The sequence below is a fragment of the Primulina huaijiensis genome, chromosome 7, assembly GCF_012295235.1.
Source record: "Primulina huaijiensis isolate GDHJ02 chromosome 7, ASM1229523v2, whole genome shotgun sequence".
Classification (NCBI taxonomy): Eukaryota; Viridiplantae; Streptophyta; class Magnoliopsida; order Lamiales; family Gesneriaceae; genus Primulina; species Primulina huaijiensis.
This window is the reverse complement of record NC_133312.1, coordinates 23,392,394-23,408,316: the sequence shown is the minus strand read 5'-3', so window position 1 is coordinate 23,408,316 and position 15,923 is coordinate 23,392,394. Positions and strand designations below refer to the sequence as shown.

Sequence of the window (15,923 nt, the reverse complement as noted above, 5' to 3'; positions counted from 1 at the left end):
TTGGAGTTGAATTCTCATTCTTTACCATTTTCATACCTCCCTTCTTTGGCAAAATAGAAACACTTCGGATAAGTCTATTAGTTTATCCAATGATTTTAGGCCCTTTCTCCCGCTATTGCACAAGGTATTTTCCTACCAAACCAAATCAATACATCAATACTCAACTAAAGTAATGGCTCCGTACTTACAGGAAATGTGTTGGCCGTGCTCACTGCTTCCTCTATCAACGTTCATTCGTTCGGCTAACACAGTGGATAAGCATCTGGATCAATCTAGTAACATAAATTAACGGCACACTAGTTCGAAATTAACCGCAATTAACTATCAAATGATAATACTAATAATAATAATACAGTAAAAGCTTGCGGAAAAGTTTTCTTTCCCCAATTCTGTGCATCACAACTCATCAGCGGCAATCATTGAACGAAGCCCTGCAAAATTAGGCTCGAATCCCACGGCAAGCTTAGCATAAATTCGAAACGGAGAGTAAAACACACACTTACTATCTCAAAGATAAATACATAGGAAAATATTGATCTAAGTGAGAACACGAAACCAAGTAGAGTCAAACATGGAATTATGCCATGATTATTCAAAAAGAAGACACAGTAGAAGTCATAGTCTTGCTTGGTGCTTGTAATCAAAACAAATAATGCAACTACAAAATATAATGATAAACTAATAGATTGAATACTTCTCATTGGTACCAGCCCAGAGTTTTTTGTAGATGGAAATGGCAGTAGGAATTATGGCTGCTAATGCAAGTGAAATATGCTCCGAACTGCTTGTCCTCACAGTGACCTGACCACTGAGCTTGTTATTGATTCCAGCTCGAACCGCCACCTTCGAGTTACGACCCACAGAAAACTGAGCCAGAGTATTGAAACCGAGTGCTAAATCGCCTTTCCATTTGATGATAGACATGCTAAATGTGGACTGAACCTGGCCTATCGGATAATCATTCTCCCTGAGTTGCAGCTCGAAATTGGCACCATATGCCGTGTCATTCTGAGACCTGACAGCACCAGCTCCGCCTACTAAAACATATTGTCTTCCTAGTGTAATCTGATCTTCAACCTTGACACCAGGGACAACATTATCACCAAGAAATGTCACAGATATCCCCGCAGCAGCTTTATTCTTCTTAAACTTATTAAATTTCATTTCGCCCCGTATGATATAAGCGAGTTGCTTTCCCATACTCTGAATATCAAAGCCAGCCATGGTTGACATGCTGTTATCATCTCCATGCTTGGCTGCAATAGAGGAATCTAAGCTGACACTGAAATCTTTCTTGTCTTTGGTGATTTGAATGGTGTATACTGCCGGAAAACGATTAGCAATAGCTAAGCTGTGTTCAAGGTTGACACCATCATAGCCAGAGTCATGGTCCCAACCGTGAGTATCAAGAACAGGCCGTGCAAGAAACTGTGAAGTTGGTTCCAAGAAGCGGTATCGGTGAGATGGATTATCACCATCAAATGAAGGTGGCAGAGCCATGTCCGGTAGGGGAACTGCCACAGGAGCTGCGGCTTCTGGATTATTATCATCCTCTACACCAAAGCCAGTTGTAGTATCCGTACCTTTCTTTTTAAGCTCTCTCAATCTTCTCAATTCTTCTTTCCACTGCTTTTTTTGGAGAAGTTTAACTCTGTAATCATACTCTTCAAAGTATGCCTTCCGCTGTTTCTTACTGAGCTTGGCCAACTGAGCTTTCTTGAGAGGCCTAAATGGTGGAAGCTGATCATACTCATCTTCTTCTTCATGGTCAGAATCAGATAACTCATCCAAGTCCACATCAGAATCAACGCTATCTCCACCCTGAACGGATGGAAGTTTTGGGTGTACACGAGACTGCAACATTGATGACAGCATGTATGGAAGAGGTGGTGAGCGAGAACGAAAACCAAAAATCTTGCGATGGTCAAATGGGTCTTGAGATTTTGAAAGCGTGCTTGCTTCTGATAAAATTTTCATCGCGTAGCATAACAACAGTAACTGAGGTCTCCAACTCTGACCATTAGGAAGTATTTTTTGGCCATCCCTGTTTTTCCGACAAGACGGATGGTTTTCCACAAGAGAAACCGGATTCATCAGACTCGGACTCATCATCCGTAGATCACCTACTGCATGCCCGATCGACTGCTGAACAATATGAGATCTTTGAGTGACAAAAACCTCATAGCTTATAGGCGCGCCAGAAGGTCCATCGGGTGGAGCTGAAGCAGCATGAGTGAGGGTGACAATGGCACTTCGCCAGATGGAAGGGCCAAGAGCACTAGTGATGGTCCTCAGGAGTGGGAGGTCATTAAGATCTCTAGTTTGTGCATCTAACCGATCCACATAAAGCATGACATCCGGGGGACATTTCTTTGTGAACTTCTTTACAGAAGACAACGTGTTTCGGTTGAAAGCCTGTTCCATTGCCGAAGACTTGAGACCAGGTGTGTCAACAACACGAACCTGAACTCCATCAACAAATCCAGAGATCTCTTTCACGGATGCTGTTCCCACTTCGAATGCATCAATTGGAGACATATCCTGTCCAAATATTGAATTTATGGTAGCACTTTTCCCCAGTCCAGATTTTCCAAGAACCAGAATGTTGATGGAGAAATCCAAGCTCTCTCTTTCGTCTTCTTCTAGCTGTAATGCAATCCTCTTGGCAGCTTCAAGGCTAAAGGTTTGGTTGTTTTGCCTTCCCCCAAGAAGCGCAAGTCGATATAAAACCTGGGCAGCCACAGATTCCTCAGGAGAGACACCTAATCTATGAACAAGCCTCAAAAACTTTACTCGGATTTTCTGTAAGTTTTCCAGTTTCTTTTTCTCTTCTTCACTCAAGTTGGCCTCAGACTCTCCTCCACCTGTAAAAGTAGAAGGACTGAAAAGATTGGGTTGGTTTGGTCTTGGGGCGGGAGCAGGGACAGGTCTCAAAGACCGAAGTGAAGATCCCAAACCAACAGGACGCTCAACAGAGAAAAGCCTAGACCCATCTTGAGATGTGATTGTAATACTACCACCATCTGGGTCAGCACCGGTTGCAGCCTTTAATAGCGCAGCCAAGGCAGCAGAATCAAATAACCCTTTACCATCTCCTTCATCATCAGTATCAGCATCTTCTTCAGAATCTGTAACAATTTGGCCATCAACCCTTTGAGAATGCTCAAATGAACTGTCAGCACCTGCCTGAGAACCCGCACCTGATTCTTGTTCCAATTCCTCGATGTACTTTCTGGCAGCTTCAGAGCTTCCAAAGATCATACCATCAGTATCACCTTCTGACATTGAATCAACAGGCTCAACTTCTTCACCTTCCAATTCTGTAATTTCCTGGGAATGTACAGCTTTAGATTCACCAAAATCTTGTTCACCATTGATCTGCACAGTTTCATTTGTAGGCATGACCTCTCTATCAGAGTTAACGTTGGATGTGATGCCTTTCTCAAATGCCTCAGAAACAATAACAGGCTTAAATCCTTCCTCTTCTTTTTCCGCACTATTTTCCACATTCAGAGACCCGCTTATGTCAACAGAATCCCCGCTTTTTGTGTCCCCAGGAACTCCATTAATCAAATCTGTAGCAACTGATTGACCTAACTTTTCAAACTTGTTCGACCCAAGGGCTGGTTCCAGTGGCTTTCGCTCCTCAGCGTCAGCATTATTCTCAGTTGCAGGTTCAAACTCGTTCGACCCAACTTCCATTTGACCAACAACAGAGGCATCCATATCTTTCGTTTTTACATTTCCATTTTCTTCCGTCTCTCCAACTACAGCGACTCCAGGACCTGCAGCATCAACCTTAATTGTATCAACAACAGAATCCCCTTCAGATGTGAGTTTCACATCACGACCAACCACCTTCGATTCTTCCATTGGTCCAACAGCAGCTACATCCATTTCCTTGGTTTTTACATCTCCATTTTCTTCTCTCTCTCCAACTACAGCTACACCAGGACCTGCAGCATCAACCTGAATTATATCAACAACAGAATCCCCTTCAGATGTGAGTTTCACATCACCAGGACCAACCACCTTCGATTGTTCCATTGGACCAAAAGCAGGGGCATCCATTTCCATGGTTTTTACATCTCCATTTCCTCCCGTCTCTCCAACTACAGCAACTCCAGGACCTGCAGCATCAACCTGAATTGTATCAACAACAGAATCCCCTTCAGATGTGAGTTTCACATCACCAGGACCCACCACCTTCGATTCTTCGGTTGGACCAACAGTAACCTCCTCATTCTCTGGTAAAAAAACCGCATCTTTAATACTCAAATTGTCAATTTCGCCTTTCTCTTTGGACTCCTTCCCTGAATTGTCATCCTGAACCTCACCCCCACTCTTTAGTTCACCCTTCCCTGCAGAACTCACAACCCCATTAAGCTCAGCACCATTAACATCATCGGTTGCAGCAGAAACAGATCCAGAATCTTGAATCAACGCTGCATCCTTCCCCTCCACAGCCTTAACATTTTTGACATAATCCGAAACGGGTAAATTTCCAACCTTTTCATCAGATAATCCCGAAGCATCCACAAAGGGGCCATCAGAATTCCCCTCCCTAATAAACTCTCCCTCGTTCACTGCCCCATCAGGGCCATCTGAAACCGGGTTCTCCAAACCCGCTTCAAACTCCTCTTTCCCACTCACATAACCCCCCTCTTCCTCATCATCATCGACGCTACTCCCACCAATATTCTTACTATTTTCATCATTATCATTGTTAGCATCGTTCTTTTTCTGTAAATTCTCATTTTCAGTACTGTAAGAAGATGGAAACGCATAAGAAACAGAAGAACCTGAAGCAACCTCCGAGCTGGGATTCAAATTTCCTTCTTTCGAGTCCATGGAGTGCCAAAAAGTAACAAAAAAACGAAGAATTTGAAAGGTGGTTGAATTAAAAGATGAGAAATTTGAAGAGTTTATGGATAAAAAAGAAGGAGATGAGCTGAGAAGCGAAGAATGTGATCGAGTTGTGATAAGGTTTTTGTTTTTCGGGTTTTTGAGAGGGGAAAACTGAGTATGGCAACCGCAGGCAGGCGCTGCTTATTGTTTGAGATTTTTTCTCTACGATTTTTTTATTGAAATATATATATATATATATATTTTCCTGTAATAAAAAAATCAATATTTGTTTTTTTTTAGATATTGAAAAAATCTATAATAATATTTTGGCAAATAAAATATATTTTTATTTTTGTTTTGAATGATATTGTAATAGTTATTTTTAGATGGAAACTATAAAATAATTTAATTTTATAAAATAATAATAACATGGTACTTTGAAAAACTGATTAAAAATTAATAAAAAATAATGAATATTGATACTATTTTGATCAATTAATAGATTAATTTTTTATTGAAATTTGTGTAAAATATGATTATATTGTCATCATTTTATTTTATTCATTGTATCCTGCATAACTTCGTTTTGTAAGAATATTCTCCTGTTTACGTATTTATCTAATATATATAATGATATGATTTTTGGATAATTTCTTGGTTAAGATTTTAAATAACATCTTTTCTAATTTTTTTTATTCATTTATTTTGAATATGTCAGGCAATAATAAACATTTTATGTTAATTTGAAAATAAACGACGAAATATTATTCTTTAAAAAAATATTTCAAATGCAGTATTATGCTAAGAATTAATTATTTTTATTTTTGTAAAATATTTCATATCTTAGATTATGTCAATTATTTTTAATTTAGCTGAAAAAAATTCTTCATTCTTTGACTCCCCTCGAGGGAGATTTGTCGGAAATCGCCTTGGATCTAGTGCCCAAAGGCTACTAAGGAGAGCTAGAGGGCTCGATCTCTCCACCGGATAAACCATATAGATACAAAAGTTGCGAGGGACAACAACGTCTATTTGCTCCTTTTATTACATGGTTAATTAAATGGTTATTATGGCTACATGTTTGTAGCTTTTCTTACATTAATAATTGAACGTCTGATTCCTTTTACCATATGTTAATTGTTTACAAAAAGTATATTTCGAATGCTTTCCTAACATGAACGACTATTGCTCTCTGTTTGTATACTACAAAAAAAATTTGTTAGTAACATAAAAATTATTTAAACCGCTATAATCATTAATTACTTCCAATTAAACCATAAAACATGTATAGAATATGAAATTATATTTTTTTTTCTAAATTGTATTATTAAATAACTAATGTGAAATCTGTTGATAGAGTGTAATCTGGGGACAAATATGCATTTTATGACTGGTTTTTTGGTTCAAAAATTAGTAAAACGACTTCCTATGGTAAAATACATTGCTAGGATTATTGAAATACAAGTATTTTGTGGATAAAAAGTATGCGATTCATGAATTAGGGAATATCCCAAGAAGTTTGAGTAACAATATTGAAGCCAAAATTATTATATTTTTGAAGATGAAATCTTTGTTTGGTAGTGTGTGGAAAATAATATTTGGATTAGGTATTTTTTTGTTTGTTTTCTTGATTTTTTTTTCTTTGAATTGCTAACAAGGACGTTGTAATATTTGTTTTATATGACAAATTTTTAAAAAACCCTATCATTTATTTAAAAAAAATAGAGTAATATTGTATGTATTTAAATATATCGACGATGAATATGTTTAAAAACACGGAGTAGTATATTAATCATAATTCCCTCTATTTTTATAATCGGAGTTCTATGTCAAGTTGAAACACACACAAAAATTTTGATTTTTTGTGAGACGCTCTCGTTAATCTATATTCATTATACATGTCAACTCGATCTATATTTAGAGTGAAAAGTAATTTTATGATATAAAAATAATATTTTTTCATGAATTGAGTAGGATACTATATATGTTTAATAAAATTGATTCGTGTGATGTTTTTATAGGAGTTTTTTTATTTTAGAAAATATTTGCTACAAAAATTTAAAGGACTTTATATATTCTTGATTTTATTTTTCTAAATATTTCAAAATGTTATTATCTAAGTCTAGTTGAATTTTATACAAAATTTATTTTTATATATAATAATTATTTTTTATTTTTTTTAATATTTAGATTTCATTAATCTCCAAACAAATTTTATTATATATTATATTTAATGCCATAAAAAAAATTGTTCTTCAAATGAAACCAAGAGGTCAAAGCTTTGTATAAAATATATTTAGGCATGAACATGTATAAATAGGCTACCTTTTACCGTTATCCAGCGATAATTTCGATACAGTTCGTTTATGATTTTTTTCTCTCTGAAGAAAATAAATTTTTAGGCGTTTGTCTAAAGATTAGATCAGAAAAATGGTGGAAACGAGGCGGAGCTCTTCTTCTAAGCGCCGTCTTTCACTTTCTTCGTTGCCTGTCGGGAAACGACCCAAGGTTGAATTTTTTCTTGTGTAGGATTTTGTTTGATTTGGTTTTATTTTTATTTTTCCATTTCGGGTTTCTGTGGTTTTTATTTCTGGCGGGTTTTTTGTGTGCACAGTTGCCCGAGGCGTCTTCTTTATCTAAGAATGATTCGGTAGAAGCTGTGGAGCAGGAGAAACCTCCGGAAGTGGCAGTTGAAAGTGAGACTTTAGTTTCTTGGCTGACCGTCGGTGTGATCTTTGAGCTGCATGTGAATTTATTTTTTCTAGTTCTGTTTCTTGACGAGTTTTTTATGCAAGTTCTTGGGTTTTCTTTATGGTTTCTTTATGTTTTTTCTGCAAATCATTGAGTTTTTTCATGATGTTTTTGATAATTCTTGAGTTTACTCGATGTTTTTTTGGTGAATTATTGAATTTTTCGTTTACGAATTGTGTGCTCTGAATGCAGGTACTGTGATTGATATGGAGAAAGTAAATTCCATTGTGCCGGTAGAGAATGGGAGGAAGAAAAGTCAAATGAAATCTAACGTCGGTGTTGCATGGGGAAAACTTATTTCACAGTGCTCACAGGTAGACATATGCTTTTTTAATCAATTTAATGATATTTCTTTATTTCGATTAAGTTTCTTAATGAACTTTTGCTGCAAAACACGATCCAGAATCCGCATGTTGTTATGGAGAGGCCTACTTTCACTGTTGGCCAAGGTAATCAATGTGACTTGTTGGTGCGTGATCCAGAAGTTAGTGAATCCTTGTGTTGTCTGAAACAAATTGAGACAGAGGTAAATGTTATGTTATTTTCTTGTACTTGCCTTAGGGGTGTGACAATAGGGAGATTTGGCAGTTATCCATCAGTTGATAAAACAATCCCAAAAAGAAAAATGCAAGTTGTCTGCCCAATTCATTGAATAGCCGCCTCCCTGGTTACCTTGGTTGTTGTATTTGAAAAATATTTCTCCCTGTTTAGATATTTATTGATTTGATGCCTATTGTGGCATCAATTATTGTTTATCCCTAGGGTGGACCATCAGTTACATTACTTGAAATTACTGGAAAGAATGGTTCTGTCAAAGTCAATGGCAAAATTTATTCTAAAGATTCCACCATTTACCTCAATGGAGGTGATGAGGTGGTTTTTAGCTCGACCGGGGAGCATTCATATGTATCCTTTTGCCAAGATATATTTCTAAGTTGCAGTATTTCTCAGTAGTTAGAACGTTTCGTGTATTATTCAACCTTACATCTGTCACTGCTTCCTCAACTTGTATCAGCCAACAGTTTTCCTTGACTTACTACCAGATTTTTCAGCAACTTTCCAATTACACTAGTTCTGCAATGAATCTGATGCCTTCAGTAAGCATGCTAGAATCCCATGGCAAGCCAATAAAAGGATTACGTCCTGAGGCAATATTTAGAATCCTCAATGAGCATTGGAAATTTACAGATCAACACAATGATACTGACTCTCCTATTTCGATATCATCAAGGCGCCAAGCATTTAAAGATGGCTTACAACAAAGACTGCTTGATTGCAAAAATAGTGACATTTCATTTGAAAACTTTCCATATTACCTAAGGTAAAGTAATCAAATTATTTGTCAATGTCCTGTTATCTTTATACCTTCATTCATCGCTGTTTGCACTTTCACTGACCAATGGCATAGATAAACCTATAACTAATAGTCATGGAGGCATATTAAATATGTAATATTAACCTAAATACTCGTCGAAAGACTGAGGCTTCTCTTAATGTGCTGGCTGTTGAAGTATGTGAACAAATGCATCTATGTGAACATAAACCTTGCTTTCTTCTTAAAAAATGGCTTGTAAAGTGTGAGTGAGACCAGTTGTTTGGTTGATATATGGTTGATATCCTCTGTATATGCCCATAAGTGATTATATTCAATATTTATGGCTAAATGAAAAATTAATTGTTTACTTCTATATACATGCATGAGGTGAGTAATTTACTCGCCTTCGATCTCTCCTCCTCCTTGTTTAAATTGTCTATGGACTCAAAGGTTTGAAACATGGAAATTTCCAACTTATTGTGACTGTAAATCTGCAATGTGGGTCTATGGTTAGTGTGTCCATGTTTTTTAACATTTTCTTTTGCTTTGGCATAGGCTATCGTCATTCCTTTTTATGCCATATTTGGTTTTTCCTTCTTTGTTGTGTGATCTTTAGCCATTCGTATGACGTCTGACAGTGAATACATGAAGAATGCCCTTATTGGATCAACATACATACATTTGAAGTGTAGCAAATTGGTAGGATATGCTACAGATCTTCCGACACTGTGTCCAAGCATTTTACTAACTGGCCCCGCAGGTATAGCCCAGCATTTTCTGTTATACTATTAATATTTTATTTTTCCTTCTTGATCGTGTCTGATTTTCTTACAGGTTCTGAAATATATCAGGAAACCTTGATTAAGGCCCTTGCTCAATATTTTGGTGCGAAGCTCCTAGTAGTTGATACCATTGTACTGCCTGGTGTAAGCTTCCGCCAATGTGTATTTCTCTGTGTTCTTGACCAAGTAGTTCATCATTGTCTGCTGTAAAATTTCTCTTTTATATCAACATACATCAATTAAATATACGCAGGGACCAACTAAAGAGAGAGCTGATTCTGTTAAAGAAATTTCAAAGCATGAGGGAGAACATGTATATGCTAGACGGAGATCGCAACGGCTAAAGAAACCAGCATCAACTGTAGAGGCAGATATGGCTAGTTGTTCTAATATAAGCTCCCAGGCTCAACCTAAGCAGGATGCATCTACGGCTTCATCGAAAAACTATGTTTTCAAGACAGGTATCTTATTAAAACCTTGTGTTGTTGGTTTGTTTGAGTGCAGATTGAGAACATATTCTGTTTGATCAATTGCTTTGTTTTGTTTTCAGGTGACAGAGTGAAATATGTGGGTTTATTGTCAAGTTCTCCTGCTCAAGCTTCAGTGAGGTTAATAAGCTACTTTCTAAAACTAAGTCATAATGTGACAAATTTGAAGTGATATCATTTCTTTTTTTATTTTCGTGTTTTGTTCACAAACAAAATCTGTCATAAATGTAAAGGGACATTGGCTTTCTGTTCCAGAAATTCCTTCAAATTCTCGTTTTCTGCAAAGTACACATTTCTGTTGGTGTCCCTGGAGAAGAGAGAAAAGGAGAGAATGTGCGTGTGTTAGGTAACTGTTTCGAATGGCCACAGTGTAACAGGGATGGAAGAAAATAGAAAAGCAGCGACAAAAAAAATGAAATTCTAATATATTGATAATATAAACTGGATTGAAATGATAGTATATTTCCCAGAAATGATTCTCTGTACAAAGGAATAATCCTTACCCTAGCTAGGCTAGTGACATTGACAGTAAAAAAAATGACTACATAACTGAATCTCAATAACTCTCCACTCTCCTCTTATTCCTCCCCTCTTCCCACTTGTTCTCTCATCGTATTCTTGTAATTGGGCTTGACATTATGGCCCGTTGGTCTTGGTCTTTCTCCTTGAATATACTTGTGCGATAGCGGGCTTCTCTGGTCAATGTGGCCCATGTCTTCATGTCTCGTATCAGTGTGCGTGCCAAAATTTTCTTCATTATCAGTGTTGGTGCCTGTGATGCGTGCTGGTGAAAATCTGGAGGTTCTTTGATGTTTCTATTCAGTGTTTCACTTGTCATGCCTCGTGATTTAAGAACATGCAGTTTACAACTTTTTTGATGCCCTGGACTGATTATGGTATTGCACTAATTGGTATGCATGTGTTCTTATGTGCATCTGGTATAACACATGTTCTGTGCAGGGGTCCAGTTTACGGTTACAGAGGCAAGGTTGTACTTACCTTTAATGAAAATAGTTCTTCGGATATTGGGGTCAGATTTGATGAAACAATCCTATGTGGCACTGATCTTGGGGGCCTTTGTGAAAAGGATCACGGTTTTCTTTGTGCCGGTAATTGTTTGCCTTTTTTTTTCCCCTGTTCTTTCATGTTATACCCCTGAACAAGTATCGTCGATCCTGTTTTTGTGGGGTTTTTATTCAATGCAGCTGAAGAATTATGCCTTGATAGCCCCATCGAGGATTTTGACAAGTTTGCCATAAATGAACTCTTCGAGGTAAATATTTTGCATATATTTATATTTCGCAATTCTGTAACATACTTATTCTTGGCTCTATGTCTGTTCCTGTGAAAAAAATATGAATAATTGTTGAAATTTTGTAGGTTGCTTCTCTGGAAAGTAAAAGTTCTCCGTTAATTTTGTTTGTTAAAGACATTGAGAAATCTTTGGTGGGAAGTCCTGGAGCGTATGCATCGCTCAAAACTAGACTCGAAAATTTACCAGAAAATCTTGTTGTAATAGCTTCTCATACTCAGACAGACAGCAGCAAAGAGAGGGTAAGATAAGTGTTATTTAATGTTTTTATTATCCATTCATCTCATAGAAATAACATTAAACAACCTACCATGTGCTCCAGTCTCATCCTGGTGGATCGCTATTCAGAAATTTTGGAAGCAAGCAAACTGCGTTGCTCGACTTTATCTTTCCGGCAAGTCAATTAGCAAGTGTTTACTTTCATTCTGTTTAAATTTGTATTTCCTGTCTCCGCATTAGCTCACCTTCCTAGCTAATTTGAAATGATTCAAAAAGTTTTTGTGATGACAATCATTTATACTATGTCAAGAAGGCGATATTTAGCCATGCATTTTTTTCTTCATCTGATTCACTTATCCAAGATTGCACATGAAACAGAATGAATTGTGGTCCTTGATGTAGTTTTAGTTTTATTTTTCAAGGATTATTTTGGTAGACTGAACGATAGAAGTAAAGAAACTCCAAAATCAGTGAAGCAGCTCAACTGGCTTTTCCCTAACAAAGTGCCCATACAGATTCCTCAGGTAATCAAATGTTGGTTTCCATTAATATGCGAGTCTATTGTTAAAATTCTAGGCAGGCTCTGAAGGTTGTTGAACTTTGACAGGATGAAACAGTACTATCAGACTGGAAAAACCAGTTGGATCGAGACATTGAAATAATGAAATCACAGTCAAATATTGGTAGCATTCGCTCCGTGAGTCACCTCTGTTTACCGTGCCCTTTTCTTGGCTACTCCCTTTACTTAATTTATATGAGAGTCTAAAATGCTCCAAGAACCCATGGAGTGATCCATATCTTTATTTTTTGTATAAATCAACATGGCATTAGTTTATAATTTTGTTTGATTCACAATTGGCTGGGAGTAGGTTATGTTATTCTATTTCGTTATTTAAAGTGCAACTCTGGGGTGGTGATAACGACGACACTCTTTAGTAAAATGTAGATTGATAATTATTACACAACTTTAATAATTCTCTCCCAATCTTTTGTTGTATATGACTGAATTATTTGCCATCTGATTTTAATCTATGGATAAACTTGTTATCTATGTGGACATCACACATTGAGTCTCTTATTCTGTTTCTTGTGTGAATTCAGGTTCTAAGTCGAGTTGGTCTCGTATGCCCTGATTTGGAAACTTTGAGCATTAAAGACGAAGCGTTGACTATTGAAAGTCAGTTGATATCACACTACTTAAAGCTTCAAATGAGAGACGCCATGTACTTAAATTCATTTGTTAAAATTATTGAGTTGATGTTGACAGGTGTTCAGAAAATGACTGGCTGGGCTCTATGTCATTACTTAATGCATTGTTCAGAGGTTTCTTACAAAGAGTCAAAACTTGTTATTTCAAGTGAAAGGTAATTTTTTTTGCCTAGAGTTTAACACTTGTTATACGACCGAAAATCAGAATAACTGGAGATGTAAGAAAAGAAAATCAGCTAGCTAGTTTTGGTTTGGGCTCTTAATTTTTTGCTTTTTGCTTTATATTGCAGTATCAGTTATGGGCTCAACATTCTGCTGGGTTTTCAAAATGAAAACAAGAGTCTGAAAAAGTCTTCTAAGGTGAACATTGCTGCCCCTCTATAACTAATAAAATAATTTACTTGATAGTTTCCGATTGTTTCATACAACCTGGGAAGGAGAATGTCTGCTTTAGTTTCAGGATGTGGTTACTGAAAATGAATTTGAGAAGAGAATCCTCAGTGAGGTTATCCCACCTGGTGATATTGGTGTTACTTTTGATGACATCGGGGCATTGGAAAATGTGAAAGAGACTTTGAAAGGATTGGTGATGTTGCCCCTTCAAAGGCCAGAATTGTTCAGCAAAGGACAGTTGACAAAGGTAATTGAATTGTACTATGGTGCATCTTTAGAAGTTTAGTCAATCCTCAACTGTTACTTTGGCAGCCATGTAAGGGAATATTGCTATTTGGACCGCCTGGCACTGGTAAAACAATGCTAGCAAAAGCTGTTGCGACTGAAGCTGGTGCAAACTTCATCAACATATCAATGTCAAGCATCACGTCAAAAGTACATTATTGTTTGCACTTGAGTTTTAATCTTGCTTGCCCATGTTTTTTTTTTGTTTTGATGATCAACATGTTCTATTTTTGAGACTAGTGGTTCGGTGAAGCAGAGAAATATGCGAAAGCAGTCTTCACGTTGGCTAGCAAAATTTCCCCTAGTGTCGTTTTTGTGGATGAGGTTGGTATAACTCACCGGCATTTCTTTTTATTTTTCTCCTTGTCACTCAACTTTTTAGCTTCTCGCTTCTATGTGTTATTGTAGGCTGACAGCATGCTATGCAGACGTGAAAAACCTGGAGAGCATGAAGCAATGCGCGTGATGAAGAACGAATTTATGGTGAACTGGGATGGTTTACGCACAAAGGAGAAAGAGCGAGTGTTAGTGCTTGCCGCCACAAATAGACCTTTTGATCTTGACGAGGCTGTAATTAGGAGGCTCCCACGGAGGTCCTTTTGTTTTTTAACCTCTGCAGAAATCTTTTAGTGTTTTACCAAGCCATAATGAAAGCTGTTCTTGATGTACTTACACAAACAGCGACTTTAACTCTCAATTTGTTGTGCAGGCTGATGGTCAACTTGCCAGATTCTCAGAGCCGAGAAAAGATATTACGGGTGATGTTAGCCAGGGAAGAGTTGGATCCAACAGTTGATATCGAAGCAGTTGCTAAAATGACAGAAGGGTGTTCGGGAAGTGATTTAAAGGTCGGTGCACCACTGTATATCATGGAACTTCTGGATTTTTTTTTAAACCTACAATTTTATTAATGATTGCTGTTCTATATATTACTAAAAAGCTTTCTTAATTTTCATAATCTTTTCCCAGAATCTATGTGTAATGGCTGCATATCGGCCCATTAGAGAAATTTTGGAGCAGGAGAAGAAGGTTTGCGCCCTCTTTGTCCTCGTGAAGCTTTCCGGGATATTTTCACTTTTGTTCAAGTTACAAGTCTATACCAATATTCGGGCTTCATGTTCAATCTAATGTGTCAAAACCGATATGAAATAATGTAGGAGAAAGTGTTGGCGCAAGCAGAGAACAGGCCGTTGCCTGCCTTGCATAGCAGCTCGGATATCCGTCCCCTGAGTATGAATGATTTTAAAGTTGCACATGATCAGGTATATTCATCAAAAGCAGGGAATGTTGGGGCATCGTCTAACTTTACTCGTTCATGGATCATACTGCTTACCAAATGCAGTTGGTGATATTCACTTCCACTAAATGCCCATCCATGACTTACAAATTCAAGTCATCTGCACAATAATTTAGTAGCTCATAGTCATAAACCCCTATCGTTTCAGCTTTAAGGAACTGAAAAGTATGTTGGTATTTGTCATCAAAATGTAGGTACGTGCAAGTGTTTCGTCGGAGTCGCGAAACATGAACGAGCTCCTACAGTGGAACGAGCAGTATGGAGAAGGCGAATCAAGAAAGAAGCTATCGCTTAGCTACTTCATATAGAGAGACATGTATATCTACTTGCCAACCATTTCTTTCCCTTCGGGAAAATTAGTGGCTTTTGTAATTGTCTAAATTTTGATATGATTTAGTTCTAAACGTAGTTTTAAGAATTTATGCGGTACTTTTTATGTTTTGTGCACTTCTTGCATTCAAAAAATGTTTAAAGTTTGTACCCGAAAACGAATCTAAGGATCGGTTTTGGCGAAGGCTAAACAAATCAAGACCCACCGTGCCGCTGCCTGGGTTTTCGCCCATTCCGGAGTAAAAGACATCATAAAATGTCGAGGTTAGGATAAACAATTCTTTATTTCGTCAAATCAAGCTGTGTGTACGGTTAACACAGTAGAGAAACTTAACGAGGAGAATCTTGTCGTGAGATGAAAGTGATGATAAACAATGCACAGATATTAAGACATTTGGCAGTCCTCAAGTCTCCTTGTTATTGTCCGCAATGATTCGACACTAAGAACTGTAAATAGTCTCTTTCTTCATAGGTACCTTGCATTGTGGTGTTCTGTTAATTTATCAGCGTAGTCGTCGCCTAAATTTGAGCGGGATTCTTTGGTTTTTGTAATTGTTGATTCTCAGCCTGTGTGACATATTTTTGTGCATGTAAAGTGTAAACACACCAGTAACCCAAAAATCTTAGGCCATGTTTTGTTAGGATGTTGTCTTCACCCCGACCAATTCCAAGGCATAAAGGTTGCTTAAGATTT

At 37.3% G+C, this 15,923-nt stretch overlaps 2 protein-coding genes across 2 annotated transcripts; one reads left to right on the top strand and one right to left on the bottom strand.

Moving 5' to 3' along the window:
* Positions 1 to 560: 560 nt before the first annotated feature.
* LOC140980667 (translocase of chloroplast 159, chloroplastic-like) lies at positions 561 to 5,063 on the bottom strand. The gene has a single exon (XM_073446637.1). The coding sequence runs from the start codon at positions 4,849 to 4,851 to the stop codon at positions 679 to 681; it is 4,173 nt and encodes a 1,390-aa protein (XP_073302738.1). The 5' UTR covers positions 4,852 to 5,063; the 3' UTR covers positions 561 to 678.
* Positions 5,064 to 7,185: 2,122 nt separating this feature from the next.
* LOC140980098 (uncharacterized) lies at positions 7,186 to 15,335 on the top strand. The gene is made up of 27 exons (XM_073445769.1): positions 7,186 to 7,356; positions 7,463 to 7,544; positions 7,792 to 7,913; positions 8,003 to 8,125; positions 8,362 to 8,505; positions 8,643 to 8,920; positions 9,553 to 9,674; positions 9,749 to 9,840; positions 9,950 to 10,157; positions 10,247 to 10,304; positions 11,145 to 11,293; positions 11,390 to 11,457; positions 11,565 to 11,738; positions 11,819 to 11,890; positions 12,138 to 12,239; positions 12,323 to 12,412; positions 12,817 to 12,892; positions 12,983 to 13,079; positions 13,215 to 13,284; positions 13,379 to 13,564; positions 13,630 to 13,752; positions 13,843 to 13,926; positions 14,011 to 14,195; positions 14,312 to 14,450; positions 14,572 to 14,631; positions 14,760 to 14,864; positions 15,094 to 15,335. The coding sequence occupies exons 1-27, from the start codon at positions 7,279 to 7,281 to the stop codon at positions 15,205 to 15,207; spliced, it is 3,201 nt and encodes a 1,066-aa protein (XP_073301870.1). The 5' UTR covers positions 7,186 to 7,278; the 3' UTR covers positions 15,208 to 15,335.
* Positions 15,336 to 15,923: the final 588 nt, after the last annotated feature.